The sequence below is a fragment of the Hylobates moloch genome, unplaced genomic scaffold (genome assembly GCF_009828535.3).
Source record: "Hylobates moloch isolate HMO894 unplaced genomic scaffold, HMol_V3 SCAFFOLD_4, whole genome shotgun sequence".
NCBI classification, from domain to species: domain Eukaryota; kingdom Metazoa; phylum Chordata; class Mammalia; order Primates; family Hylobatidae; genus Hylobates; species Hylobates moloch.
In genome coordinates, this window is record NW_026652279.1 from 113,245,524 (window position 1) to 113,273,331 (window position 27,808).

At 41.2% G+C, this 27,808-nt stretch overlaps 1 protein-coding gene across 5 annotated transcripts in view; it reads left to right on the forward strand.

Moving 5' to 3' along the window:
* Nucleotides 1-27,808, forward strand: part of WDFY2 (WD repeat and FYVE domain containing 2) — a 322,692-nt gene that overhangs the window by 124,962 nt on the left and 169,922 nt on the right. For 3 of the 5 annotated variants that reach the window (XR_004247762.2, XM_058437930.1, XM_032150933.2), the window contains exon 1: nucleotides 14,413-14,756. The exons of 1 other annotated variant lie outside the window; for it this stretch is intronic. Coding sequence is in view for 3 of the 4 variants with exons in the window: in XM_058437930.1 (XP_058293913.1) it covers nucleotides 14,620-14,756 (137 nt within the window). In the remaining variant the exon portion in view is untranslated. Of the gene's footprint in view, nucleotides 1-14,405; nucleotides 14,757-27,808 lie in introns of those variants that run through there. One more of the 5 variants, XM_058437933.1, reaches the window with a different exon arrangement.

Genomic DNA, 27,808 nt, shown 5'->3' on the forward strand with positions numbered 1-27,808 from the left:
TCTGACACCTAAGATCATGCCTAGACCTCCTGCTCAGAACACGAGTTCCTTGAGCCCCAGGACCCTGCATTGATTTCCTAAGCTATCATCACAGATTTGAATCTTGCCCTTGATGCTAGTCTGGATGTTGGTTTACAGTCTGCTGACTGACTGCCTAACTATGTCTCAGAACACTGTCTGCTCCTAGATTCCTCTTGCTTTGTGTGGTTTCATCTGATGAAGCCAGGAGCCCCAGATCCCAGCCCAGCCTTCTGTTGTCAATTCGGGTTGCTGAGGATGTGCCAGAAAAATGCATGCTCTCTACTAGTAGCAAGGGCCTTTGACTCTGCTATGGGACTTCTTTTCTCCAGCCCCATACCATTTCCTAATTGGCCTTCCAAGGGTGAGTAGTCGATCCAAAAGAAATTACCTTAGTCCAGCTATTGAGAATAATCCCTTTAATCTTCCCCCTACCAAAAAGCTCCAACCACCACTAGAGCTGCGGCCTCACTTTCTGTTTCCTAGACTAGAGTTGTCCAAATTGTGGCCCAGGTCTGTGAAAACTCGTCAAGTGGTACACTGACAAGCCTCATTTTAAGAATATCCATTTCCAGTGCTCGCTTCGGCAGCACATATTCTAAAATTGGGATGACAGAAAATTAGCATGGCCTCTGGGCAAAAAAATAAATACAAGTAAATATAAATCTGTTTCCAGATCTTTAATTTTTTTATTTTTATTTTTTTAGATGGAGTTTCTCTCTGTCACCCAGGCTGGAATGAAGTGGCATGATCTCAGCTCACTGCAACCTCCACCCCCTGGGTTCAAGTGATTCTCCTCCCTCAGCCTCCCAAGTAGCTGGGATTACAGGCGCCCACCACTATGCCTGGCTAATTTTTGTATTTTTACTAAAGAGAGACAGGGTTTCACCATGTTGGCCAGGCTGGTCTTGAACTCCTGACCTCAGGTGATCCACCCACCTCGGCCTCCCAAAGTGCTGGGATTACAGGCATGAGCCACTGGGCCCCGCCAGATCTTTAATGTTTATAGGTACTTTTTCCTATAACCAGTTTGCCTGAGGATGTGCTAACATTCACATCAGACATTCTCCCAATTTTATAGCCTTTATCCATCCTAGAATGTACTGTGATGCATTGCCCTGGGTAAGAGAAAAAAAACCTCTTGGGCAACAACAACAAATACCAAAATATTGATTTGCAGGAAACTGTGATGGTTAATAAGGCAATTGAACCCATAGATCTTTCTGGTGTTCCTTGCCTTTTAAATATTTCTGTTAATATACATTCTTCTCAGCACCACACCACACCAATTCCAAAACTGACCACATAGTTGGAAGTAAAGCACTCCTCAGCAAATGTAAAAGAACAGAAATTGTAACAAACTGTCTCTCAGACCACAGTGCAATCAAACTAGAACTCAGGATTAAGAAACTCACTCAAAACTGCTCAACTACATGGAAACTGAACAACCTGCTCCTGAATGACTACTGGGTACATAACAAAATGAAGGCAGAAGTAAAGATGTTCTTTGAAACCAACGAGAACAAAGACACAACATACCAGAATCTCTGGGACACATTCAAAGCAGTGTGTAGAGGGAAATTTATAGCACTAAATGCCCACAAGAGAAAGCAGGAAAGATCTAAAATTGACACCCTAACATCACAATTAAAAGAACTAGAGAAGCAAGAGCAAACACATTCAAAAGCTAGCAGAAGGCAAGAAATAACTAAAATCAGAGCAGAACTGAAGGAGATAGAGACACAAAAAACCCTTCAAAAAATTAATGAATCCAGGAGCTGGTTTTTTGAAAAGATCAACAAAATTGATAGACCGCTAGCAAGACTAATAAAGAAGAAAACAGAGAAGAATCAAATAGACACAATAAAAAATAATAAAGGGGATATCACCACCGATCCCACAGAAATACAAACTACCATCAGAGAATACTGTAAACACCTCTATGCAAATAAACTAGAAAATCTAGAAGAAATGGATAAATTCCTTGACACGTACACCCTCCCAAGACTAAACCAGGAAGAAGTTGAATCTCTGTATAGACCAATAATAGGCTATGAAATTGAGGCAATAATTAATAGCCTACCAACCAAAAAAAAGTCCAGGACCAGAAGGATTCACAGCCGAATTCTACCAGAGCTACAAGGAGGAGCTGGTACCATTCCTTCTGAAACGATTCCAATCAATAGAAAAAGAGGAAATTCTCCCTGACTCATTTTATGAGGCCAGCATCATCCTGATACCAAAGCCTGGCAGAGACACAACAAAAAAAGAGAATTTTAGACCAAGATCCCTGATGAACATCGATGCAAAAATCTTCAATAAAATACTGGCAAACCGAATCCAGCAGCACATCAAAAAGCTTATCCACCATGATCAAGTGGGCTTTATCCCTGGGATGCAAGGCTGCTTTAACATATGCAAATGAATAAATGTAATCCAGCATATAAACAGAAAGATAAAAACCACATGATTATCTCAATAGATGCAGAAAAGGCCTTTGACAAAATTTTTGCAATCTACTTATCTGACAAAGGGCTAATATCCAGAATCTACAATGAACTCAAACAAATTTACAAGAAAAAAACAAACGACCCCATCAAAAAGTGGACAAAGGATATGAACAGACACTTCTCAAAAGAAGACATTTATGCAGCCAAAAGACACATGAAAAAATGCTCATCATCACTGGCCATCAGAGAAATGCAAATCAAAACCACAATAAGATACCATCTCACACCAGTTAGAATGGTGATCATTAAAAAGTCAGGAAACAACAGGTGCTGGAGAGGATGTGGAGAAATAGGAACACTTTTACACTGTTGGTGGGACTGTAAACTAGTTCAACCATTGTGGAAGACAGTGTGGCAATTCCTCAGGGATCTAGAACTAGAAATACCATTTGACCCAGCCATCCCATTACCGGGTATATACCCAAAGGAGTATAAATCATGCTGCTATAAAGACACATGCAGACGTATGTTTATTGTGGCACTATTCACAATAGCAAAGACTTGGAACCAACCCAAATGTCCAACAATGATAGACTGGATTAAGAAAATGTGGCACAATACACCATGGAATACTATGCAGCCACAAAAAATGATGAGTTCATGTCCTTTGTAGGGACATGGATGAAGCTGGAAACCATCATTCTCAGCAAACTATCACAAGGACAGAAAACCAAACACCGCATGTTCTCACTCATAGGTGGGAATTGAACAATGAGAAGACTTGGACACAGGAAGGGGAACATCACACACCGGGGCCTGTTGTGGGGTGGGGAGAGGGTGAGGGATAGCATTAGGAGATATACCTAATGTAAATGACAAGTTAATGGGTGCAGCACACCAACATGGCACATGTATACATATATAACAAACCTGCACGTTGTGTGCATGTACCCTAAAACTTAAAGTATAATAATAATAAAAAAAAGAATATCATGTCAGGTCTTTTATTTTTCTTGTTTCCCAAAAATTTGTAACTTAAGCCACACATTAGATTATATTAAGTAATAAGAAAAGCATATTGGTTTACTATTTTAATAAATTATTAAAAATGGATAATTATTGTATATATATCATTGAAATCTTGACTACATTTAATAGTCCATCTTAAAAGATACATTCTATTATATTTTTACAGTATTCTTCAAAATGATATTAATTTTTTTGGATGGAAAAAACGAGGTTGGATTTTTATAACAGAAAATAAGTCTGATTTACCTAATTGGTTTGACAATAGCATTTTGATAAGTAGGTTACACAGTAGACTTTTTCCATAAAAATCTGCAGCTCTAAAATTTGGTGGAAAATACATAAGAATGTGATGCTGCCAGGTGTGGTGGCTCACACCTGCAGTCCCAGCACTTTGAGAGACCAAGGCAGGAGTATCACTTGAGCCCCGGAGCTCAAGACTAACCTGGTAATGAGAACATGTCTCTACAAAAAATGTTTAAAAGTTGGTGGGGCATGATGGCGTGTGCCAGTAGGCCTAGCTACTTGGGAGGCTGAGGTAGGAAGATTGCTTTAACCAAGGAGTTTGAAGCTACAATAAGCTATGATTGTGCCACTGCACTTCAGTCTGGGTGACAGAGTGAGAATCTATCTCAAAAAAGAAAAAAAAATTATTTTTATTGCTGAATACTATCACACTGTATGGATATATCATTTTTTTTTTTTCTTTTTTTTTAGACAGAGTCTTGCTCTTGTCGCCCAGGCTGGAGTGCAATGACACAATCTCGGCTCACTGCAACCTCCACCACCCAGGGTTCAAGTGATTCTCCTGCCTGAGGCTCCTGAGTAGTTGGGATTACAGGCGCCCACCATCACAGCCAGCTACTTTTTGTATTTTTAGTAGAGATGGGGTTTCGCCATGTTGGCCAGGCTGGTCTCAAACTCCTGACCTCATGATCCACCCGCCTCAGCCTCTCAAAGTGCTGGGATTACAGGTGTGAGCCACCACGCCTGGCCGGATATACCACATTTTATCTATGTATCAGTTGAAGGACACTTGGGTTATTTCCACTTCTTGGCTATTACGAATAATGCTACTTTGGACATTTACGTTCAGGTTTTTATATGAACCTAAGTTTTTACTTCTCTTGGGTAGATAGCTAGAAGTGCAATTGCTGGGTCATATGGTAACACTATGTTTAACATTTTGAAGAATTGCCAGACTGTTTTCCAAAGAGGCAGTACCATTTTACATTCCCGCCAGCAGTGAAAGAAAGAAATTTCACCATATCCTTGCCAATATTTGTTGTCACGTATCTTTTTTATTATAGCCATTCTAGTAGTAGTAAAGTGCTATCTCATTGGTTTTGACTTGCATTTCCTTGGTGGCTAATGATATTGAGCATCTTTTCATGTGTTTATTGGCCATTTGTATATCTCCTCTAGAGACATGTCTACTCAGATCCTTTGCCCATTTAAAAATGGAGTTGTCTTTTTATTATTGAGTTGTAAGAGTTCTTTAGATATTCTAGATATAAGAACCTCACCAGATATATGACTTGCAAAAATTATCTCCCAACTGTGTGATTTTTCACATTTAACTCAAAAAGAGTTCAAAGAACTGAGTGGTGGCTGGGTGCGGTGGCTTACACCTGTAATCCTAGAACTTTGTGAGGCCAAGATGGGTGGATCACCTGAGGTCAGGAGTTCGAGACCAGCCTGGCCAACATGGTGACATCCCGTCTCTACTAAAAATGCAAAATTAGCCGGGTGTGGTGGCACATGCCTGTAATCCCATCTATTGGGAGGCTGAGGCAGGAGAATTGCTTGAATCTGGGAGGCAGGGGTTGCAGTGGGCCAAGATCGGGCCATTGCACTCCAGCCTGGGCAACAAGAGTGAAACATCGTATAAAAAAAAAAAAAGAAAGAAAAAAAGAACTGAGTGGCATTGTTACACCAAAACTCTCTCCATTCCCTCCATTTACGTAAATGAGGTTGCTCAGTCCTTACATTTACAAAATAAAATATAGAAATAGAATTGATCCTGCATCCTGCTTAATTCTAACAATAAATTATTATTTATTTTTGAATACAGGGATATATAAAAAGCCAGTCTTGTTCATCTCCAATAAAAATTTTTATTAAAAATTTACTTTTGGCCGGGCATGGTGGCTTATGCCTATAATTCCAGCACTTTGGGAGGCTGAGGCAGGTGGATCACCTGAAGTTAGGAGTTCGAGACTAGCCTGGCCAGCATGGTAAAACACTGTCTCTACTAAAAAAATACCAAAAAATTAGCCAGGCATGGTGGCAGGTGCCTGTAACTCCAGCTACTCAGGAGGCTGAGGCAGGAGAATCGATTGAACCAGGGAGGCAGAGGTTGCAATGAGCTGAGATCACACCACTGCACTCCAGCCAGACTCTGTACCTGAAAAAAAAAAAAAAGAAAATTTACTTTTTTGTTTAATATTTTACACAAAACTGTAATATATTTTGGTTGTTTTAACTATTGTGAACTAACCATTGTAATCATCAGTTAATCTAGAAGAAACTTTGAAAAATTAGAGCTTATGGCCTTAGTATATTAAACAAATTATAGAATTTTAATTTATATATACATAGTCACACATAAATATTTTTGTTTCAGATAGTATTACAAGGGGAATCAATAAGAGATTCTCAAATGTAAAAATCTTTATAATAAATGTTAATATTTACAAGGTGCTAGAATTCAGACTCAAACATTTAAAATTATACTTAATTTCTGCAAGGGGTTAGCAGTTTTTCAAAATTATTTAAAGTGGTATATGAACAAAGAAATTTGAAAATCATTTTTCTAGAAGTCTACTCCTTTCTGTCCTTGATCCCCGTCAGAATGCCCTTTCTTGTGTGGTAGAGAGTGGGGCTAAGTAGTCTTACATTTTCCCAGAGCAGGCAGGAATTCTCAGGCTGGATGTCTGATGGTTGTGTGCCTTCTGAAATTGCATGAAAAATTTAGTTTGTACATGGGTACATGCCTCCTCCTCTAGCAGATGTATAATGTTGATCTGATTTTTAATAAAGTCTGTGACCTAAAAGGTTAAGAACTACTAGGGTAGTCTTCCTCTATCAGGAAGTCCAGAAGCTGTAATTTTTCAAAGTTTCTCCTACCTGTCTATTAGAACACCTCATTTATTTCATGCTATACTTTTCTCTTGGATACAAATTACTAACCTGTTGCCTTTACCATACTGATATTTTCCTATGCCTGTTGGACATACCTGCAGTTGTGTATTTTTTCCCAAAGTCAGCCCCATCCCACAAATTAGGGCAAATTCCAGATTCCAGTGTTTCTATTATGCTTTAATGGAATAGAGTTAAACAAATCTGGACCTGCCTCTGGCTAGTCATTCATTCAACAAGTATTTAAAACATGCCTCCTAACATGCCAGGTGCTACTTTAGGGGCTAGGAATACAATGGTGCACAGACAGTCAAGATCCTTTCTCTCCCAGTGCTTCTCTTCTAGAGAAGGGAGACTAAGGAATGCATAAGAAACAAACAAGATGATTTTGGGCAGAGGTAAGTACTGTGAAGAAAATAAAACAAAGTGATATGACAGTGAGTGTTATGAAGAGGTGGGGTACTTTAGAGGTGGTAGGTAAGACTCTGTTTTTTTTTTTTTTTTGAGATGGTGTCTCACTCTGTCACCCAGGCTAGAGTGCAGTGGTATAATCTTGGCTCACTGCAACCTCCATCTCCTGGGTTCAAGTGATTCTTGTGCCTCAGCCTCTCAATAGTTGGGACTACAGGCGCATGCCACCACGCCCAGTTAATTTTTGTATTTTTAGTAGAGACAGGATTTCGCCATGTTGGCCAGGCTGGTCTTGATCTCCTGACCTCAAATGATCCGCCCGCCTCAGCCTCCCAAAGTGCTGGCATTACAGGAATGAGCCAATGCGCCCAGCTGGGTAAGACTCTTTTAGGAGCTAACATTGGAGCTGAAGCCTGAAGGGTGAGAAGAAAATAACTAGGAGATGCACATAGCTGGTGCAAAGACCACCAGTAGGAAGGAAGTTTGTGTTTCTGTGGACTTTCTAAGCCATTACTGAGCAGGAGGAGAGGTGAGATTGGTGAGGCGTTTTATCCCAAGTGTAATGATAAGCACTGATGAATTGAAAGCAGTGGAGGAATATAATATGGTTTATATTTTAAAACGAAAATCACTCTGGCTACTGTGATTAAAAATTGATTGTACGGGGTTGATGAGAAGAGTTCAAGAGAAGAAGCAGAGAAACCAGTTAGGCTACTGTGCCAGGGGCCAGAGATTATGGCAACCTGGACCAAGGTAGAGACAGCATAAAGTGAGACAAGTCAAGATATACTTCGGAGGTGGAGCTGACAGGACTTGTTAATGGTTTGGATATGAGTAATGAGAAAAAGAGGAGAATCAAGGATGACTCCTAGGAACTTACTTTTGAACAATTGGGTGACAGATGCGGTAGATTTAAAGATACTGTTTGGGAACATTTAAAACATCTATTAAACAGTAAGTGACAAAGTGGAGAAGTCATTAGATATATTAGTCTGGAATTCAGGAGTGAGGTCAGAGCTGGAGATGAGAATTTGGGAGTAAGGTACTTAAGACCACAGTTGGCTGAATAACAATTCCCCAAATATGTCTACAGCCCAATCCTTGGAACTGACAAATACGGCAAAAGGGACTTTGCAAATGTGATTAAGTTAAGGATCTTGAGACGAGGAGATTATCCTGGATAGCTGGGCAAGTCCCATGTAGTCACAACAGTCTTTATAAGAGGGAGGACTGGCCGGGTGAGGTGGCTCATGCCTGTAATCCCAGCACTTTGAGAGGCAGAGGCAGGTGGATCACGAGGTCAGGAGTTAAAGACCAGCCTGGCCAACATGGTGAAACCCCTTCTCTACTAAAAATACAAAAATTAGCCAGGCATGGTGGCGTGGGCCTGTAGTCTCAGCTACTCGGGAGGCTGAGGCAGGAGAATCACTTGAACCCAGGAGGCAGAGGTTGCAGTGAGCCGAGATTGTGCCACTGCACTCCAGCTTGGGCAACAGAGTGAGATTTCATCACAAAAACAAAAACAAACAAAAAAAGACAGAGGACAGAGAAGTTAGAATTGGAGAAGGTGATGTGGCAACAAAGGCAGAGACTGGAGTGACACAATTTAAAGAAGGAGGAAGGGGTTACAAACTCAAGAATACAGATGGCCACTAGAAGCTGAAAAAGGCAAGACAATGGGTTTTCCCCTCAGTGCCTCATAAGGAATCAATCCTGTTGAAACTCTTGACTTTGGCCCAGAAAGACCCCTTTTGGACTTTTGACCCCAAGAAACATGAGAGAATAAATTTGTGTTGTTTTAAGCTACTAAGTCTGTGGCAATTTGTTACAGCAGCAATAGGAAACAAATAGAGCCATTAAAATTAGGTAAGATCACCTAGAAAGAGTGTAGATAAGGAAGAGAAGAGGGCTGAAGACTGAATCCTAGAGCACTGCAGAATTGAAGAGTGAAGTCCAGGAGGATAAGCCAGTGAAGAGCACCAACGTCCTAGGAGGAAAACTAAGAAAGTGTGAAGCCGTGAAAACCAAAGGAAGAGTGTCAAGGCAAGAAGAGTGGTCAATTGTGCTGAATGCTTCTGAGAAGCAAATTAAGATGAGGTGGAAGAAATGGCCATTGCATTTGGTGAGACAGAGGTTGTTTGATCTTGTCAAGAGAAGTTCTAACGATGTGTAGATTTAGGAAGATTCTTAAGATAGTTGAAGAGAGAAGGGGAAATAAGGATGTGGAAATTCTAAGTCCAAACAAACTGAGTAATTTTCTGAGAAGAAGAATGAAGAAATGGAGGAGAATGTGCAGCTAGAACAGTTTTGTGGTTTATTTATTTATTTATTTATTTATTTATTTATTTATTTATTAGACCGGGGCGGAGTCTCACTCTGTTGCTCAGGCTGGAGTGCAGTGGCACGATATTGGCTCACTGCAACCTCTGACTCCAGGGTTCAAGCAATCTTCCCACCTCAGCCTCCTGAGTAGCTGGGCCCACAGGTGCATGCCACCACACCCTGCTAATTTTTGTATTTTTTGAAAAGACTGAGTTTCTTCATGTTGCCAGACTGGTCTCAAAACCTGAGCTCAAGTGATCCACCTGCTTCAGCCTCCCAATATGCTGGGATTACAGGTGTGAGTTACCACGCCTGGCCTGTGTTTCTTTATTTAAAAAATAGGAGACAGAGTAGTGCACGTTTATACTCCACTGGGAAAGATCCAATAGAGAAGGAAAATGTGGCGCAACATAGAGAGTGAATAACTGCAGGAATCTTCAATGAGGAAAGAGAGGTTTACTCACGCTGGCCTTAAATGGGAGCAGAGTCTTTTTCCATTGTTACAGAAGAAAGGCAGAGAGTATGGAAGAATACGGGTACAGATACAGGCAGGTTGATAGATCCGATAACATGAAGATGAGACAGCTTCTCATTGCTTCCACTTTCTTTTTATTTTTTTCTGAGATGGAGTCTTGCTCTGTCACCCAGGCTGGAGTGCAGTGGTGCGATCTCGGCTCACTGCAACCTCTGCCTCTTGGGTTCAAGCGATTCTCCTGCCTCAGCCTCCCAAGTAGCTGGGATTACAGGCATGCGCCACCACACCCAGCAAATTTTTGTATTTTTAGTAGAAATGGGGTTTCACCGTGTTGGCCAGGCTGGTCTCGAACTCCTAACCTCAAGTGATACGCCCATCTCAGCCTCCCAAAGTGCTGTGATTACAGGCGTGAGTCACCGTGCCTGGCCAACTTTCTAATTAAAGAGAATTACCAGAGACCTACAGTTGTGAGTCTAGAGTGAGACCAATCAGAATGTTTGTGCAATTTTCTCCTGCCAAGTTCAAAGCAGATATGAAGTAAGTGAAAAGTTGGATTGGTCAGGATTAGGGTTTTGCCTGCCAAGAATGAGAGAGAGGCAAGGATGCTATGGGTGTTTGCAAGAGACTGTTAGGATAATGGACAATCGGAGTTAAGTAGTGAAAGGAGGGAAGTGAGAACATGAAGGGGATAATGGATAATAATAATATAATGGCAAACCCTACATGGTGGTTACTGGGTGGCAGGCACTGGTTTTAGCTCATTACATATAATAACATGTAATCTTATGACTACGTTGGACAGTGAAAAGTGCGATGGTCAGTGAATCAGAAGTCTCCTAGGAAGCCAAATAATCAATGGGGTGGGAATATTTGAATAAATGAACTTGGAAGTGAGGGAGACAGACAGACGTGGGTGTATGTAACCGCTGTCATCTGTTATAACTGTGTGACTGCAAGAAAGGCACTTTGCCTCTCTGACTTTCTATGGCATAAGCCAATAATAACCTATGCCTTTCTTTTTTTAGCCAGTTGTGTTTTTGTTACCTGCAACCAAGGGTTCTGACGATTATAATACAATTGTAATTACACAATTATGAGGATAGAGTGCTGGAGTATGTGGCTCACAGTGAATTTCTACAGTCACTAGCTCTCTTTTCCCCTTCCAACGATGACCTCCAAGGGCAGTAGATGTCTCTTGTATCATTCCAGGAGCTTGAACTTGTGCTGGTCACAGCAGAGACTTGCTCTGAGGACACAACAGTTCTCCATCACATGAAGGTTGAAACCCAAGCTCCTAAACAAGGAGCTTGTCCACACCTGTCCATATTTCCAGCCCAATATCTTGACCTTCCTCCCTCCTCAAACTTTGCCCTCCAGCTACTAGAGGTTCCCAGAAGAGATGAGGCAATTCTCTCAACTTCTCACCTCTTGCACATGCTGTTTCCTCTGTCTGGATTTACTAGTTCCAAACTCCAGATGAGCTCTTTCTGTTCCAGAAAACTTTCCCTGATTTAACAGCCAGACACAGGTCAGGGTCTCCAGTTCTCACTGCACTTCACAGCACTTCCAATGTAGCAGCTGCCACATTGATAGTAATTGATAGTTTGAGTACCCATCCCACCTGAGGATGATGTGGCAGGTGCCCAGGGTGCATCCCTTCCAACCAAGAACAAGGTGCATCAGTCCATGGTCCAAACTCAGCTCCTGTAATGTCCTCACCTTCACCTCTCTCTTCGTAAGCCTTTCACTTCCCTAACAAGCATGCGAGGACTCCCTCCACTTTACTCACCCCTCTCCCGAATACTCTTTGAGCTCATGTAACCAGACTGCACCTGCTCACCCTTCAAGACTCTGTCTAGCCTCCACCTCCTCTATGTAGCTTTTCCTGCCCAACCCTCTCCACTGCAGGTCCTGTTAGGCATTTCTCCTGTGTTACCTCAGCTTCCTGAGTCCCCTATTATAACTCTTGCCATCATCCTTCCCTGTCATGACCCATTCTTTTATCTGTCTCTAGTGATCTGTGAGATTCTTGAGAATTGAGAGGTCTGCATTCAAATCTGTGTTCCCCCTGCCTATCACTAGTAGTTATTAAATATTTCTTGAATGATTGACAAGATAGAGATTCTGGCTCTTTGGAATTGAGGGTCAGACTCAGGGTTATGGTAATGCTATTCAGGTTCTAATTCCCATAAAGCCTGGGGTGGGAGCAGCCAGTGCTACCTCCTTTGTAACTTTAAGGGGATGGGGGAAGGTATCTGGGTCATAACTGTAACTGCCACCAGAACCACCTGATGTAGGTGTTATGCCCTATTTAAATAGATGTGGAACCTGAGACTCAGAGAAGTGAAATGCCTGCATTAGGTCCTGCAGTTGGAAAATACCTCAATCCTATTTCAAGGTGCTTACAGAATTTCTGCAAAATGGGAGGTGGTAAAGAGTTGCCCTGTGTGCTTTGAGACAAGTTCTTTGCACCTGTTCTCTTATGTCTCTAGTGATCTGTGAGATCCTTGGCTACCAAACACCTACTTTAGAAATACATTTCCACAAGGCCTGTCCCTTTCTTTTCCCAGCTATGGCATTATTTCTCTCACTTCCAGAGCCCTGCAACTCAATCACACCACATAGACCATTACTACTCTTCAGCTAACTTAATTCTGGGATTGTTCAGTGGAGGTTATCACATCATGACTATTGATGAAAAGAATTAAACTTTGTAAAATATTTTAAGATATTTATTCTGAGCCAAATATGAGTGACCGTGGCCTGTGACACAGCCCTTAGGAGGGCCTGAGAACATGGCCCAAGGTGGTCGGGGTACAGCTTAGTTTTATATATTTTAAGAAGGCATGAGACATCAATCAAATACATTTAAGAAATACATTGGTTTGGTTCAGAAAAGCGGGACAACTTAAAGTGGGGGCTTCAAGGCTATAGGTAAATTTAAACATTTTTTGGTTGACAATTGGTTGAGTTTATCTGAAAATCTGGGATCAATGGAAAGGAATGTTCAGGTTAAGGTAAAGGATTGTGGAGACCAAGTTTTATTGTGCAGAGGAATCTTTCAGATAGCAGCCTTCAGAGAGAGCAGGTTGTAAAATGTTCCTTACCAGACCTAAAAGGGTGCCCGGCTCTTAGTTGGTTATCTCCTGTGTGTAGGAAGGAAGGAAAACAAAGGGGAAAGGGGATATAGAATGTGGATTTTTCCCACAAGAGACTTTGCAGGGCAATTTTAAGGCATGGCAAGGAAATATAATTTGGGGTAAAACATTTTTATTTTCTTCCTTGTTACGCCAGAGTCAGATTGGAAAGTAAGTCATGATATACACGGTCAAAACCCATCTGATGAGAATTTATGGGTTTTGTAGGCCATGACTCCCCAGACTCCTTTGGAATTTGGGCAAGATAAAAAATCGGAGTTTAGTCTTCACGATCAACCCCACATGTCAGGCCTTGTGGTAGGCACCTAACATTCAGTCAGTAACCACAGTAACTCTGTCCATTGTGTCTGGAGCAAGCTAAAAAGGCTGGATTGCTGGGGAAATGGAAACAAGCCAGCACTAGGGGTCTGGGTTCAAGTCTGGAGGGAAGGAGGGGTTGTTTAGCCCTAACTTTGCACTAAAGTAACCTTGGCTGAGTAATTTAGCCATCTAAGAAAACGAGAGGATAGACACCACAGATGATCTCTGAGATCCCTTGAAGATGTCCGTATGAAAGATTCTCTCCCTTCCATGCCCCTTCCGTGCCACTATTCTGAGCATCAGTCTGACCCTACGAGTGGTGACGTTCTACTCAGCTGGGGGCTTCCCCTCAGTTCCCATAGAGGCAAGTCTGGGTCCTGACTTGGCTAATGGCCCTGGAGGCCGCTGAGCTCCTCAGGCCCACAGCGCAGAGAAGTGGGCGATAGGTCATTCCAGGACAAGGGGGTGAAGGCTCCAAGAAACTACGACTCCCAGGAGGCCACTGGGTGCCCTCCGGCAGCCTGGGCCTGGTGCATGTTGGGAGCAATAAGCGGCCTCCCGCCGCGCTTCATTGTTAAGACCGCTAGGCCAGGTAGCCCGCGCGCATGCCCAGTCACGTCCCAACTAGTTGGGCTGCTTTCCTTCCTGCAGGCCTCTTCTCTTTCCGGTCTTGCTGACGCACTCCTTTCCCCGTCCCACCTCCGCCCTCTTTTCAGGGAATTTCGAAGGGGCATGGCCTCTGGAAAGCGCGTCCCCAGGGGTGTGTATACGCGCGTTCACGGGAGGTTAAAGAGGGAGGGGACTAAACCTTGGGTGTGGAAGGCAGAAAGAAGACCGCGGGGAAGGAAAAGCGCATGCGTCCTAGTGGTGCTGCAGCGCCCGGCGAGTCGCGGAGGGGAGGGGGGAAAATGGGCTTGGGGGACTGACGCACGCGCATTGGGATACCAGATTCCCGCCTCCTGCTCCAGGTTTCCCCTCCTCCTTCACCACCCTCCCGGAAGTGGAGCCGCCCTCGCGCCCACCAGCGGCTACCCCCTGCGGCAGGCCCCGCCCACACGGGCTCCGCCCCCCCGGCTCTCCGCCCCCTCCTCGGTAGTGGCGCCGGCTTGCGTCCCAGGTCGTGGCGGTTTTGGTGCCTGAAGCAGGGAGCGCGGAGTCGTTCCCGAGAGAGGCGGCCAGGCTATGCTCGCCGGTTTCCGGCGTTCCGCTCCGGCCAGCCAGAGTCTCTGTCTCAACCTGTGTCCGTGCTCCAGCAGTCTCCTCAGCCCGGCCCCGCGGCGCGGTTGGCGGCGGCGCCCGAGGCGCGCCCCCTCCTCCGATGGCGGCGGAGCTCCAGCCCAAGCCTCTGACCCGCAAGCCGATCCTGCTGCAGCGGATGGAGGGGTCCCAGGAGGTGGTGAATATGGCCGTGATTGTGCCCAAAGAGGAGGGCGTCATCAGCGTCTCCGAGGACAGGTATGGACTGCTGCCATTCGGCCGCAAGGAGGGCGGGACGGGCCGACGGCCCCCGAGCCCGCGTCAGGGGCTGTGCCTCCACGTCGGCGCGAGTGTGGACTTGCTCCCCCAAGTTTTATTGTAATGCGCATCCTGGTGGTGCCGGTGTCCAGCTGCGCGCCACCTCCGCTGTGTGGCTCCGGGAAGCGGAGCCGGGACGGCGGCGAGCGCTCCGGCTTCACCCCGGGCTGGGTAGTGCCTGCGTGAGCCGGGTGGCCCTCGGGCTAACGGTGCGCCGGAGGGACTTTGGTTCATCCCTGAGGACAGGAGGGAAAGAGGGGAGGAGCTGCCCGGCCCTGCAGGTGTGTGCTTGGGAAACCATGCCCTGAGCCGCCTCTGCAGGGTAACCAAGGGGTTTGGGGTACTGTCTGGTACAGCTCCCAGGGTTTCAAACGGAGAAAGCAAATGCCACTCCTTCCCAGACATTCCCACTGAATCCAGATAGCCCAGACTTCTTAGGCTGAATTCAATGAATATTCTAAGTTGTACCAAGAGTAAGTTTAGGCTTCTGCGTGGTGCCTTCTTTCCTTTCCCCTCCTTATCTCTTGGAGCTCCAGGAGAAGCGCGTAGAACTTGTAACGGATCACTGCTGCAAACAGCTCTTGAGTTCCTTCCCTTTGCCTGTTTCCTTTATTTTTGCTTAATTTTGCTTAATTTGCAGAAGTGGAACTGGTTGTTCTGCCTTCAAATGTTCTCCCTGTTTTGCGTGTTCGCTTTAACTGAATTTCCTTTAATATGCAGAAATAAAGCTGATGAAGCTAATTTCTAGAGGAATGTTGCTTGAAGATAGTATTATGATAATTTATCTGGAATTGTTTCTTTGCTAAAATCTATATAAGCATTCTTACAAAAGACCACTATAGAGCGGTGTATAACACGGGGAGTTTACAGTAAGTAGGTTTTCTTAATATAAGTTCAAATCATGCAGATGTATCCTTTCTTGGTGACTCTCAGAATTGAGAGGCTAAGAACAAAGTGCTCATTGCTGTCTTTATAGTCATTTCCGCACTTAGTATAGTGTGTGGCCTCAAAAACTGAGCTCAATAGGTTTGTTCATGTCTTAGGTTCTTCACTATAACTAGGATGAGTATATTAATGACATGTTCTTGTCTACATTATGCTCGATACAAATGGTGCCTGATTAATTTCCTATGCAGATCCAATGGAAAACATTGTAAACATACACCAGTGGCAAGCATTCTGCAATGAACAGAAGAAATTAATGGCTGAAATGGAGTACATGGATGTAGGACCCTTTTGAAATTCACAGAGAAGCCTTATGAGAAAGTTTGATTTTTTCCATAAAGGCAAAATTTTATTAAAAAGACTGCTTCTGGACCTAGAAATTCTTTGTCACAGTATTGTTTTTATGGGATATATTCCATAAAATATATTGAAGGAATATATTGGTAGATGTCACTTTCCCAGTCTGTAACTACTGGAGATGGAACTGATCAATTTCTAACTGCTGTGGAAAATTCATAAGCAAGTTCATGGAATCAAGAAAAGAAGGATAGTTAAACCTAAGCTGCTTTAATATTTTATTTATTTATTTTTTAAGACTAGTCAAGTACGGTAGTGAGAAGGGGAAAAGAGTAGAACAAGGAGTTCAATCTGTAACTGACTGTGAACAATTGAGATAATAAAACTACCTTCAGACCAGCCTAAGCTCCTTTAATATTAAGGTGTTATTATAGTATTGAAACTTCTGATTCCCATTTCACCACATTTACCTTGAAGGAAACAGCTTTGCTGGGGTATATTTTCAAGTGTTTGGAGACGCTGAAGTAGTGTATATTAATGAAACTGACGAATAAATTTCGTTGTGGCGGACGCCTGTAGTCCCAGATACTTGGGAGGCTGAGGCAGGAGAATGGCGTGAACCCAGGGGGCGGAGCTTGCAGTGAGCAGAGATCCCGCCATTGTACTCCAGCCTGGGGGGACAGAGCGAGACTCTGTCTTAAAAAAAAAAAAAAAAGAATAAATTTCATTTGATTATAGGATGAAAGAAATGCAATGTTCAGCTATATCTTAGCCTAATTTTCACTTTCCTAGTGTACAATGTAAATAATAGAAATTATTTTGTCATGGAGTTACTGTTAAGGTTCACCCGTAAGTCTGGAATTCCTATTAATATACTTTTTTTTATTATTCAAGTTAACAAGTCTGTGCTTCTTTGGGTCATATACTCAAACATGAACATAACTTTGTTATTTAGAGCTCAGTTTTGGTTATGGTTTTCATTAAAAGAATTGATCTATATTCTTGCTTTCCAAAATTCAATGTTAATGTCACTTGATATAATGCTAAATATGTGAAAATGGAATATTGATTTTCATCACAACCTACAAAGCCATTATCATTCACTGCTTTAGCTAGAAACTAGTAATCTTCATTCCTGAACTCTAAGGTTAAAGCTGCAAGTAATGTCCCGTACCTGAATGGCAGTGTTCCATAAATTCTTATGAAACCCTGGTGTATCTTTTTGACCTTTGACTTCTTCATTGCCTTTATGTGTGCCTTTAAAAACACTTAACATTTTCAATTTTAAACAGTGTTATACAGTATATACTTCATGTCCATTTTATTTTCTCTTCTGTGAGTTCCCTATGGAGCTTTGTGTGTCTTATTCATAGTATCATCATTAGGGCCTAACATGGTACCTGGCATGCAATAGGTCCTCCATACGCGTTTGTTGTATCAGTGACTGAACTGTTTTTTTGCTGTTCCTGAAAGCACAGCATCTTAACTACTGTAGGCTTTTAGTTGATATTTGCTGAATGAATTATATGATGACCTATGAAAGGCTTATGTGGACAAGTATACACTTGTAGGAAAAGTACTGGACTAGGTGGACTTTAAAGTGCTTCAAAACTCTGAAAGTCCATGAGTTGCTTCATTTATTCTGTCAACAAACATTTGAGTACTTACTGTGTTCCAGTCACATGCATACATGGTAATGATGAAAATGATAAGGTCCTTTCAAGATGCTCACAATTTAGTGGAGGAATTTTAGAAGAATATTGCTTATTAAAAACAAAACTACTACTTCCAAGATTTAGTATTGGAAAGAGAATTTGCAGATGGAGAAGAATGGCTGGATTCCACAATCCGTATTGTCCCCTAAATTTTACCTCCCTTTGGAGGATTCTTTCACTCAAACTGCCCTCGATAGTGGCCTGATAATACTCAAATCTTCAAGGCCAAGAGTATATAAAAATTCTTGCCTTCAAGTTCCTTTTAGCAGAGTTCAAACAGCCTTGAACTTTACTCAGTATCAATGGAGGAAATATAAAGGAATAGAAGAAATATAAAAACAATCTGATTTACAAATAAAGATTTCTGGTGCTACCATAATACAGAGCCTGTTTCAGGAACGCCCCACCCTTGTCTGAGTCTATCTTTGCTTTAGTTGTAGTTAGGTTATATACCCAAAGGACATACCAAACTTTGATACTTTGGATACCTCATTTCCCAGCTTCTTTTGGACTGTCTTTTCTGAGTGAATGCCATTTTAGCATTCCCTGCCTAGGAGCTTCTTTCCATCTCCGCTCTGTTTTGGTCAAGACTTACGTTTAGTCTGCAGCTTAGCAGGGGCTCCTTTGTTTAGTGGCAGCCTCTTCAAGTGATGAAAGCCAGGAGGGACCTCTCTCCAGGTGGGACCCAGTCCCGTGCAGACCTTTGTATCTTGATAAGTTCTTTATAAGCATATCAACACAAGTCAGTAATCTTAGCATTCATACAGGGACTTTCAGTAACTTGGTAGTTTCGTTTAGGCAATTATAGGAAATCATTCCCTCCCTAGGAGTTAACAACAGGTACAAACATTGTCCTCTGGGGTTGCCAATGAACTCCTGCTTGTGGTGGTTAGAGAAGACCAACAATCTCTTCTACAGATGGGTCTTGCAGGGTGAGTAGGAGTTCTTGTGAAAAAGCCTTTCCTGTAGAGGAAAGGGCATTTTAGATAGAGGAGGCAAGAAAATGCCCATATCATTAAGAAGCACTAGAATGTCCTGATTAAGGGTGGACAACGGAGCCAATTGGCTTGAGTTCAGAACTCAGCACTCAGTGTCCTCATATTTTGAGGAATCTGGAAATTAGTGTCTGCAGAAGGAGTGACTCTGACAGCAAAAATTACTGAACCCTTTGGGTGAAAGATTTCAGGGTTATTTTTCTGGATAAAAAGGCCTGTGTTGGTGGTAGGGTGTGGAGAAGGAGGCTGTGGGAGAGATAACTATAGAGAAGAAAGTTACTGGGGAGGGCGATGCGGGGAACTGCCTTTCTGTATTATAACTTTATTCAGGACCAATTTATACAACATAGGCCCTGCTGTGTTTTAAGTCCTGAGGGCAGAGCACAAGCAATTGTTAAGAGGGGGGTGAGATTTTTAATCCCAAAATAAGGAGATCTGATCCCCAATGCCTAGCACAAAGGAGATGCCTTATATGTTCCTTGAATGAATTAAGCAATGACTGGTGATCACCTTTTTGAATTGAAATGGACCTGAGGATTTTGTGAGTTTCTGTCAGCAAAGGTATTTAAGTTGAGCCTGCGAGAAGTTTAGCAGCTTGCTTTAGGCCAGGGTAACCAACAATACAATATGGGATGGGAGTGGGAATGGGCTGGGATGAGGGGGTTGGATTTTTTTCTACTTCAAGGGCCTTTTTTTTCCCAACTCTAAATTACTATGATTCGAAGTGGCCATGACTACTTGACTATTTCCTGAAAAAAATATGTTAAAATTTTATTTCATCTTATGAATCCTCATAGTATTGGTTCATTTACCATTAATTCTTTTTATTATGAAATTGCACTATCCCAGTTCTCTGCTTCAACCATTAGTTTGATAATTAGACCTTGGTGCAGTTCAGTTGAGCTCCTGATAAGAGTTTTATGTACCATGTATTTTATAACATTTGCACAATTTTCTTAAGAAATGCAAATCAACATTTTACAGTGTCAAGCACAGTTCTGAAAGTTGAGGACTTTTCAGAGTGAGGGTGTGAGTGCTCTGAAGTCAGCAAAATTAGAACACATCTAATTTAATTTTTGAGTGTGTGAGTGAAGTCTCTAATAGCATAAAATTAATACACTTTCCACTGCGCACTTGAGACTCATCACTTGGTGGTAATAATTGTGGATTTCAAGGTCCCAAAGAGGGAACTTGTCCTGTATGATTGTGGAAAATTAGACCTTTACTCCGAATTCAAAACATGAAGCTCTCTTCATGCTAGCAAATCTTTCTGGAAACAGGCTGCCTCTGTGTCTCCAAAGGTCAGAAACAGACTGACGTTTTAAGGAAAGATCACTATGGGAAAGCTTATTTGAGGAGGCTTACTAGAGGAGGATTAGCTTCAAGTGATCCCAGAGCTCCTGACAGTTCTGAATTTCCTGTTTTTATATTATTAAACCACAGTCTGTCCAGGACCTCACAGATCTTAATCAGTGTATATTCATCCAGATATTGCAACGCTATGGGAAAGTTAGGGTGGCAATTCTGACACTCTTAAAATGAGTAATTTTTAAATCATGAAATCCTGACCAGCGGTCTTACACCTCCAGTGCTACTAAACTTACTTTGAAAAAGAAATATAGGTAAAAATCATAGGATTTCAGTAGCTAGAAGAAACTCTAGAGAGATGGCCTTTTCCAAACAAAATCAAAACTTTAGAAAAGGAAATGTGAGTTTTTACTTGCACAGCATCTTTCTCTGGCTGTCTGTTTTCACTTTGCATTTGGCTTTGAGAAAGCATGGAGAATCATCCTGATGTCATTAAAAATAACAATTTGGGGGAAATTAAAACACTTTGTGACATTTAGAAATCAATAAGTAGATTGTGATTTAAGACTACTGCAGGTGGTGATTTGTTGATATCTGTAACACTAAACTAAATTGTGTACAGTATATACTTAGAAGAGAATGACCACCATACCAAGCTTTTCTTCTCAACTATTATCAGAATAGAAAGAATTCAAAAAGAGATCACACTCCTTTATTTTTATATGAGTAGGTCTCCCAAGGAGAGTGTTACAAGTAACCTAGAAATTCCCTAACAGAGAAAAAAAAAAAAAACAAAAAAAACTCCCCCTGTGCAACTTCAGCAAGCAGTCTTATTAACTCTTTAAAAAAATTTTTTTTATTTCAGGGCAGGGAGCCTCTTCATCCAAATATTTTATTTAGTCCTTAGTAAAAATTAATTCAGAAGTATAAGAAACTAACCAGTAAGACCAAAAAAGAAAAGGTCATCTCCTTGTCTCTTGGCAGGGAGTGCTGCTTTATGCTCTCCTGTGCCTTTAATTTAAGGATTCTCGGAAAAGAACTGGGACTGGGAGTCTGATCTCAGCTCTACTCTGCATTGACCTTGGCATTTCCTGGGGCATTTCATCACTCTAAGCTTTAGTTTGTTCATCTGGCAAAGGAGGGGGTTAGATTCCCTAGCTATGACTCTCTTACTGTGATGTGCTTCTGTAGTGACTAGATAAGTAGTCTCTGCAACCATATCATCCTAAAATCTCAAGTGGAGGAAAGCACGCATTAGGGAAAAAGCAGCATGCTTGTGTGAAACTGTCAGCACCTCATGGTGCAACTGTAAAACGATGCTTTCTGGAGCCTTTGGATGGCAGTGGTTATTTATTCCTGGATGAAATATTAAGAAGTATTTGTTTTGTGTTAGTGCCTAACACCCAGTTGAACTAGATTCACTACATTCCTACTTCTAGGTGAGTCCTTTACTTTCAAACTCTGGGTGGTTTGCTAGCAACCAAGTCAGGGCCTAGGTTATCTAGATTAATGCTTTGGAAACTTTTTAGATCACAAATCATAGTAAAAAATATAGTTAGCATTGCTACGCAAGACTGACATACTCTCTCACACATATACACACATATGACAGAAACAAAGGTTTTATGAAATGGTATCCTCTTAATGTGACATGCACACTATTTTCTGTTCCGTTGCAGCCCTTATAAGATCCTATTTGTGACCCTTTCAATTAATTTCATGACCCACTAAAGGATTGTGAACAACAGTTTGAAATACTACAGAGCTTTAGAAGAACTGGTAATGTTTTGTAACTTCTTTTTCTCCCGTTATGTAGTTTCAGTTTTCTAGAAGATGGAAATGTAATTCAACTTGGGGACCTAAACCCTACCAGCCTACTCCACCCCTGGCCTGGCCTGCTTTTCTGAAATTCCCATTGACATTATAGAATTGACCCAGTCTGACTGGAAGCCTTCAAGTCAAGAGATAACTGTTCTAAAGCCTTTCAGCCCAGAGCCAGAGAGGGTTCAGAAAAAAAGTAGGAATGTTGGGGGGAGGGGTGTAGGATAGCATTAGGAGATATACCTAATGTTAAATGAAGAGTTAATGGGTGCAGCACACCAACATGGCACATGTTACATATGTAACAAACCTGCACGTTGGGCACATGTACCCTAAAACTTAAAGTATAATAAAAATAAAAAAGAAAAAAAAGAAAAAAATTAGGAATGTACCACATTGAGCATTTGCTATTGTTTGAGTGGCTGCATTTTAGCTTCCTGTCCTATGTTAATTTATTACTGAGTTAGGACTCAGAAATGATGCATCAGATCTAAATTATGAATGTCGTCAGGTGGGGTGGCTCACGCCTGTAATCCTAGCACTTTGGGGGATTGAGGTGGGTGGATCACCTGAGGTCAGGAGTTCGAGACCAGCCTGGCCAACATGGCGAAACCCCGTCTCTACTAAAAATACAAAAATTAGCTGGGTGTGGTGGTGGGCACCTGTAATTCCAGCTATACCCGGGAGGCTAAGGCAGGAGAATCACTTGAACCAGGGAGGCTGAAGTTGCAGTGAGCTCAGATTGTACCACTGCACTCCAGCCTGGGCAACAGAGTGAGACTCCATCTCAAAAAAAAAAAAAAAAAAAAAAGACAAAAATAAAATAAAATAAAAATAAATAAATAATGAATGTCAGTTGTTGACCTCTCTGTGTGACTATGCTTTTCTTTTTAGCTGGACAGATGTACTTATAACACGGAGCTATTTAGAGATTTTATGTATTTTCCATTGGTTATTAAATTATTATCTCTTTTCTGGTTTCTAAGGATCAACTTAAATTTTAAATAATCATCATAATAATCACTCTGGAGTATGTTTACATTTTAAATAAAGATAATATAGGCCAGGCATGGTGATTCACACCTATAATCTCAAGCACTTTGGGAGTCTGAGGTGGGAGGACTGGCTTGAGGCAAGGAGTTCAAGACCAGCTGAGCAAGATAGCAAGATCCTGTCTCTACAACAAATAAATAAATAAAAGATAATAACCATAATAAAGAGTTACTGCTCATAGATCCCTTAGCACAATGACTGTTAGTATTTCATATATTTCCTTCTAGCAGTTTTTCTAATGCAGTTTTCAAAAATATGATTGTAATCATACACTTTTATGTTCTTCCCCTCACTTAAACTTTTGCCAGTACCTACCTAGATTTTAACCATCATTTTAAGTGGCCTTATATTTTTGCTTTCCTTCAGTATTCACTCATATTTGTTTAATGATTATACTGTATATACTTGGCCTCTGATCTCCCATCATGAACAAGGCATATCCTGCTTTCAGGGTACTGGTGATCTAGTCAGTACATCATAATTTATCTTCTCCCTATTGTTTATTTACATTATTTTCAGTTTTATAAATGTTATGATGGACATTGTTATACATACACGTGTCCTCTTCTATCCCCCACCCTGAGTTTTTTTATTATTTCTTTAGGAAAGATTGTAAGAAAATTGCCATATTATTCTCCAAAAGGTTTATGCCACTTTAAAATGCTTATAGTTATATATGCATATGAGAATATTAGTTTTGCCATACCTGACCAGCCATGGATATTATTATTTTAAAATTCTTTTCATAATTTGCTTGATAAATGGTGATACTTTATTGATGTTTAATTTGTATTTTTTTGGCTGACTGGTGAATATTTTTCTGTTCGTTTATTTCTAGTTATTTTTCGTTTTGTGAATTGTCTGTTTCTGTCCTTTGTCCATTTCTCCATTGAAGTCTCTTGGTTCTTCTTAACAATTTCTTTTACATGTATTCTACAGATATAGTAAGAATATTAACCCCAGGCCTGTTACATATCCAGATATATCTTACAGTTTGTTGTTTGCCTTTTCATTTTTTATATAGAAAACATTTACTTTTAAGTTTAGCTATCAAAATTTATTTATTTAAAAAATTTTTAAATAAGAGACACGGTCTCACCACATTGTTCTGGCTGCTGTGCAGCGGCCATTCAGAGGCATGTTCCCACTACTGATCAGCAAGGGAGTTTTGACATGCTCTGTTTCCGACTTGGGCCAGTTTACCCCTTCTTAGGCAACCTGGTGGTCCCCAGCTCACATGAAGTCACTATATTTGTGTCTAACTTAGTGTGGACACCTAATTAGCATAGCACACTATAGCCCAGAACTTCTGGGCTCAAGTGAACCTCCTGCCTCAGGTTGCTGAATAACTGGGACTACAGGTGTGTGCCACCACACACCTTTTTTTAATAATTGAAATTTCTTCCGTCACTCCTAATTTTTGAAAGTAACACTTTTCCCGGGGAGCCACTGATACTCATTTGTCTTTCATCTTAGTTATATAATTTGATGAAAAAATAACTTCGATTTGTTTGAAGTGTATTTCATTAGGTGGCATAATTTGGGAAGTATAAATGGATTTTCCTAAAACTTGCCGTTAATTATTTCAACATTACTTATTGAGTGGTCCTTATGTTTTCTTTTGTATTTATTTGTGAAACGACTTTTATCACAAATTTCAGTTCTCATAATTAGCAGGGCCTGCTGTGGCCTCTGTTGTGTCTTAAGGAATCTCTTTGCCTCTTTTAGCACCAGTTCTACACTTTTAATTTTTGTAGCTAATGAGTTTTTCTTGACTGCTTGCCGTTATGTGCCTGCAATGATAGCCCTAATCTCTCTGGCCAGGTCGTTTGGCTAATGGGAAAGGAATCAGATATTGGCTCTTTCCAAAGCCTTAGGATTTTACAGTCTCAGTTTCCGTGTCTGCAAATTGGGAATAATGACTCGTCCTAGTGTTGTTGGGAGGTTTACATGAGATGATCTTCCTGCAGCACCTGCAGCACTTGGAGCATAGTTGGTGCTCAGTGAAAGTTTGTTTTATTTTTTGTTTATAACACCAGCACACCTCTAAGCAGGTAAGCTTTTTCTGTTGCCATGGTTCCATTAAGACTATTTTAAGACTCACTTTGGATATACAGAGTTTGGTCTGTTGAACTTTTTTTTGTTTTTGTAGAGTTCTTAGCCCCTTTTTTCTTCTCTAATATAGAAGGGCGAGGTTAACTCTGTCATCTTTATACCACCATTTTCCAAATTTGCATTGTGACAGCCAGTGGTAAGGAGAGGTGTGTAGTGGGTGGGTGCTGTGTTCTCCTTTGCAGGCTTCTCTCTCTCTCTTCATTTGCTGTCTTGCCCTGAAATGGTGTGTCCCTTGTCCCCACTGGTCTCCTGGACAGCAGGGGCTGTGTCTTCCATGGCTTCCATAAGGAATACATTTAGGGAAGGATAAAAGTTTAACTAAATTGTTTTTAACCGGAAGCTTAGGCATTATAAACTGGCAACTAGCAGACTGAAGTCCACCGTTGGACAGATTTTGAGTGGTCCACACACAGTGTTTTTAGAAGTTTTGAATTTGTCGGCAAGGTTTAAACATATGGACTTCACATAAACATCCAGATTGCCAGCTTCTCTTGACACATGGGAAGACAGAGCTGTGCCAAGCCATGAAATTATCGCCTGCAGACCCCTTGCTCCTGCTCTGCCTGCTGGGGCTAAGGTCTTCTGAGTTGGCCTTGAGAGGTGAAGGTATGCTGCCATGGCTGCCTGCTGGTGGGAAAGCAGCACACGAGACTCAGAAAGCTTTCCTCTAAAATCTGAAATGCTTCCCCTTTTTTGGACTAAGTAGTTAGAGCTTTGATATTTAGAAGAAGAAAAAGAAAAAAGAAATCAAAAGATAGCCGGAAAGCTCATGTTTCTAAAAACGTAGGTGTGGGCCAAGGGAGGAAGCATATACGTAAAAAATCAAGACACCTTTTATAACAGATGCTAATGTACCCATTAAATATATAAATAAAGGTGGGTATTGGTAAATTAAGGATGGCATTTACCCTTCCTGATTCCCTCTCTGGAGGCATTTTTTTGGGGGCCAGGGACTGGAGTCAGAGAAGCCTGGGTTTGACTCTTTGCTCTGCCACTTTGTATTTAAATACATTTAAATTCTAGTTTTAGAAAAGCTTAAATTACATTGTTGCTTTTTGTTTTGTGCATCTGGATTAATATTCCTGGAGTCAGTTTACATGCCTTGCTGTTAGAATCTCAGTAACCTGTTTTAGTGTTCGTTGGGGGAGAAGGAGTGTTGGAATGGCTAATTCATTTCATTATATTTTGATTTGGGGGATATTTTTGAATGGTTTAATTCTCTTTACGTCAAAGCTTAGATTGTTAAACAGTTTTGAAGGATGAATAGTTTTTATCTAGAAAATAAAATTAAGGAGGTTAATCTGCACGCATAGTTAGCTGAATTGGCATGCCGTTTGAATGGATTAAATTGGTTTGGAGTTTGGTTGCAGTGTGACTTTTCTGACTTATTTTTCTTATTGAGCTTCCATTTGGGAAATTTCTGTCACATCAGATTTGCAAAATATAAATCTTTGAGCTTGATATGAATAGGACAGGGCAAAGTTTAAGAAAGTAAAGTTCACTCAATCCGAAAAGGTTCTGTCAACCTTAAATAATGAGATTCAGAAAATATGATTTAAATACAGTTTATTTGAGTGCAAAGCTTGAGGATGATCACCTGGAAACACTGACTCCAAGTGAATGGGGTCAGTGTTCCAAAGTGAAGTTAAGATTTCACTTACACAGGTAGAGACAGAGAAGTTCCAGCAGGATTACATTGTTCATATAAGACCAGAACATACACCACAACAATTTGATTGGTTACAGATTTCTACATTCCAGGGAAGATTCCTTACTCCTTGAGAAGGGAGAAGGATCTGAGTGGGTCTTATCTCCGGTGCTGCTTGGCCTTTTAATTATTTACAGGAAAAAAGGCAGAAGTTGCAGCTGTACACCACGTGACTCGGGCTGTGTAGCCATATTCCTCTCAAGGCTCAGAATAAGTTAAAATTCCAACAGCTTTAAGTTGGAATTATTTTAAGTTTGAACAATGTAATTTCACAGTTCAGTGTAGTATACGGAGAAGAAGCGGTCCAGAAAAGTTCTCTGGGGGCATGTGTGGGCTTGTCTACAGGTAAATTATATTTCTCCAGTGTGTGGTCCTCCTCCCACCTCACTTTAATTTTTTGTTTTCGTTTTAAAAATGTTCTACTTTACTCTTTAATAATTTCTCATTATTGAATTAGTGGAAGTATAGATCATTGTCAGTATTGAACCCAGAAGAACTGTATACTATATACCAAGTTGTTGCTTTATTGATAAGTGAACAAAAGGTTGAATTCTTGAGATTACTGTTGAGATTTCCACTGCTCATAGGCACTTTTCTAAGGGTCTTTGGCTATAATTGAAGTTCTTATATTTTGGTCGTAAGAACTTCAGTGATGTCCTTACCATTATATAATTACTGGGAAACTACATTCTTAAGCTTGAAGGACTGAACTTGAAATTGAAAACTTTTGAAGCAATGAACTGTTTTCACATTGCACAGATTTGTCCTTTGAGGGATGCTGCTATAGTCACTATTTTTAGGACCCGGCATTGCTTATTTCTGCTTTTGCAAAACTTTTGCTTAAAAAGTTGATCTGTCTGTTGCTTTTGTTGCCTAGTAGTTCATGCTTATGTATGTGGAAAAGTGAGGTTAATGATGGCAACAAATCCTGGATGGATTTGCAGAGAGAATGGGATCAAAATGGCAGAAACATTTAGTTACTTGAAATGGAGTTTAGCTAGGAGATTGCAACAATTTGAAATTAAATAATCATAA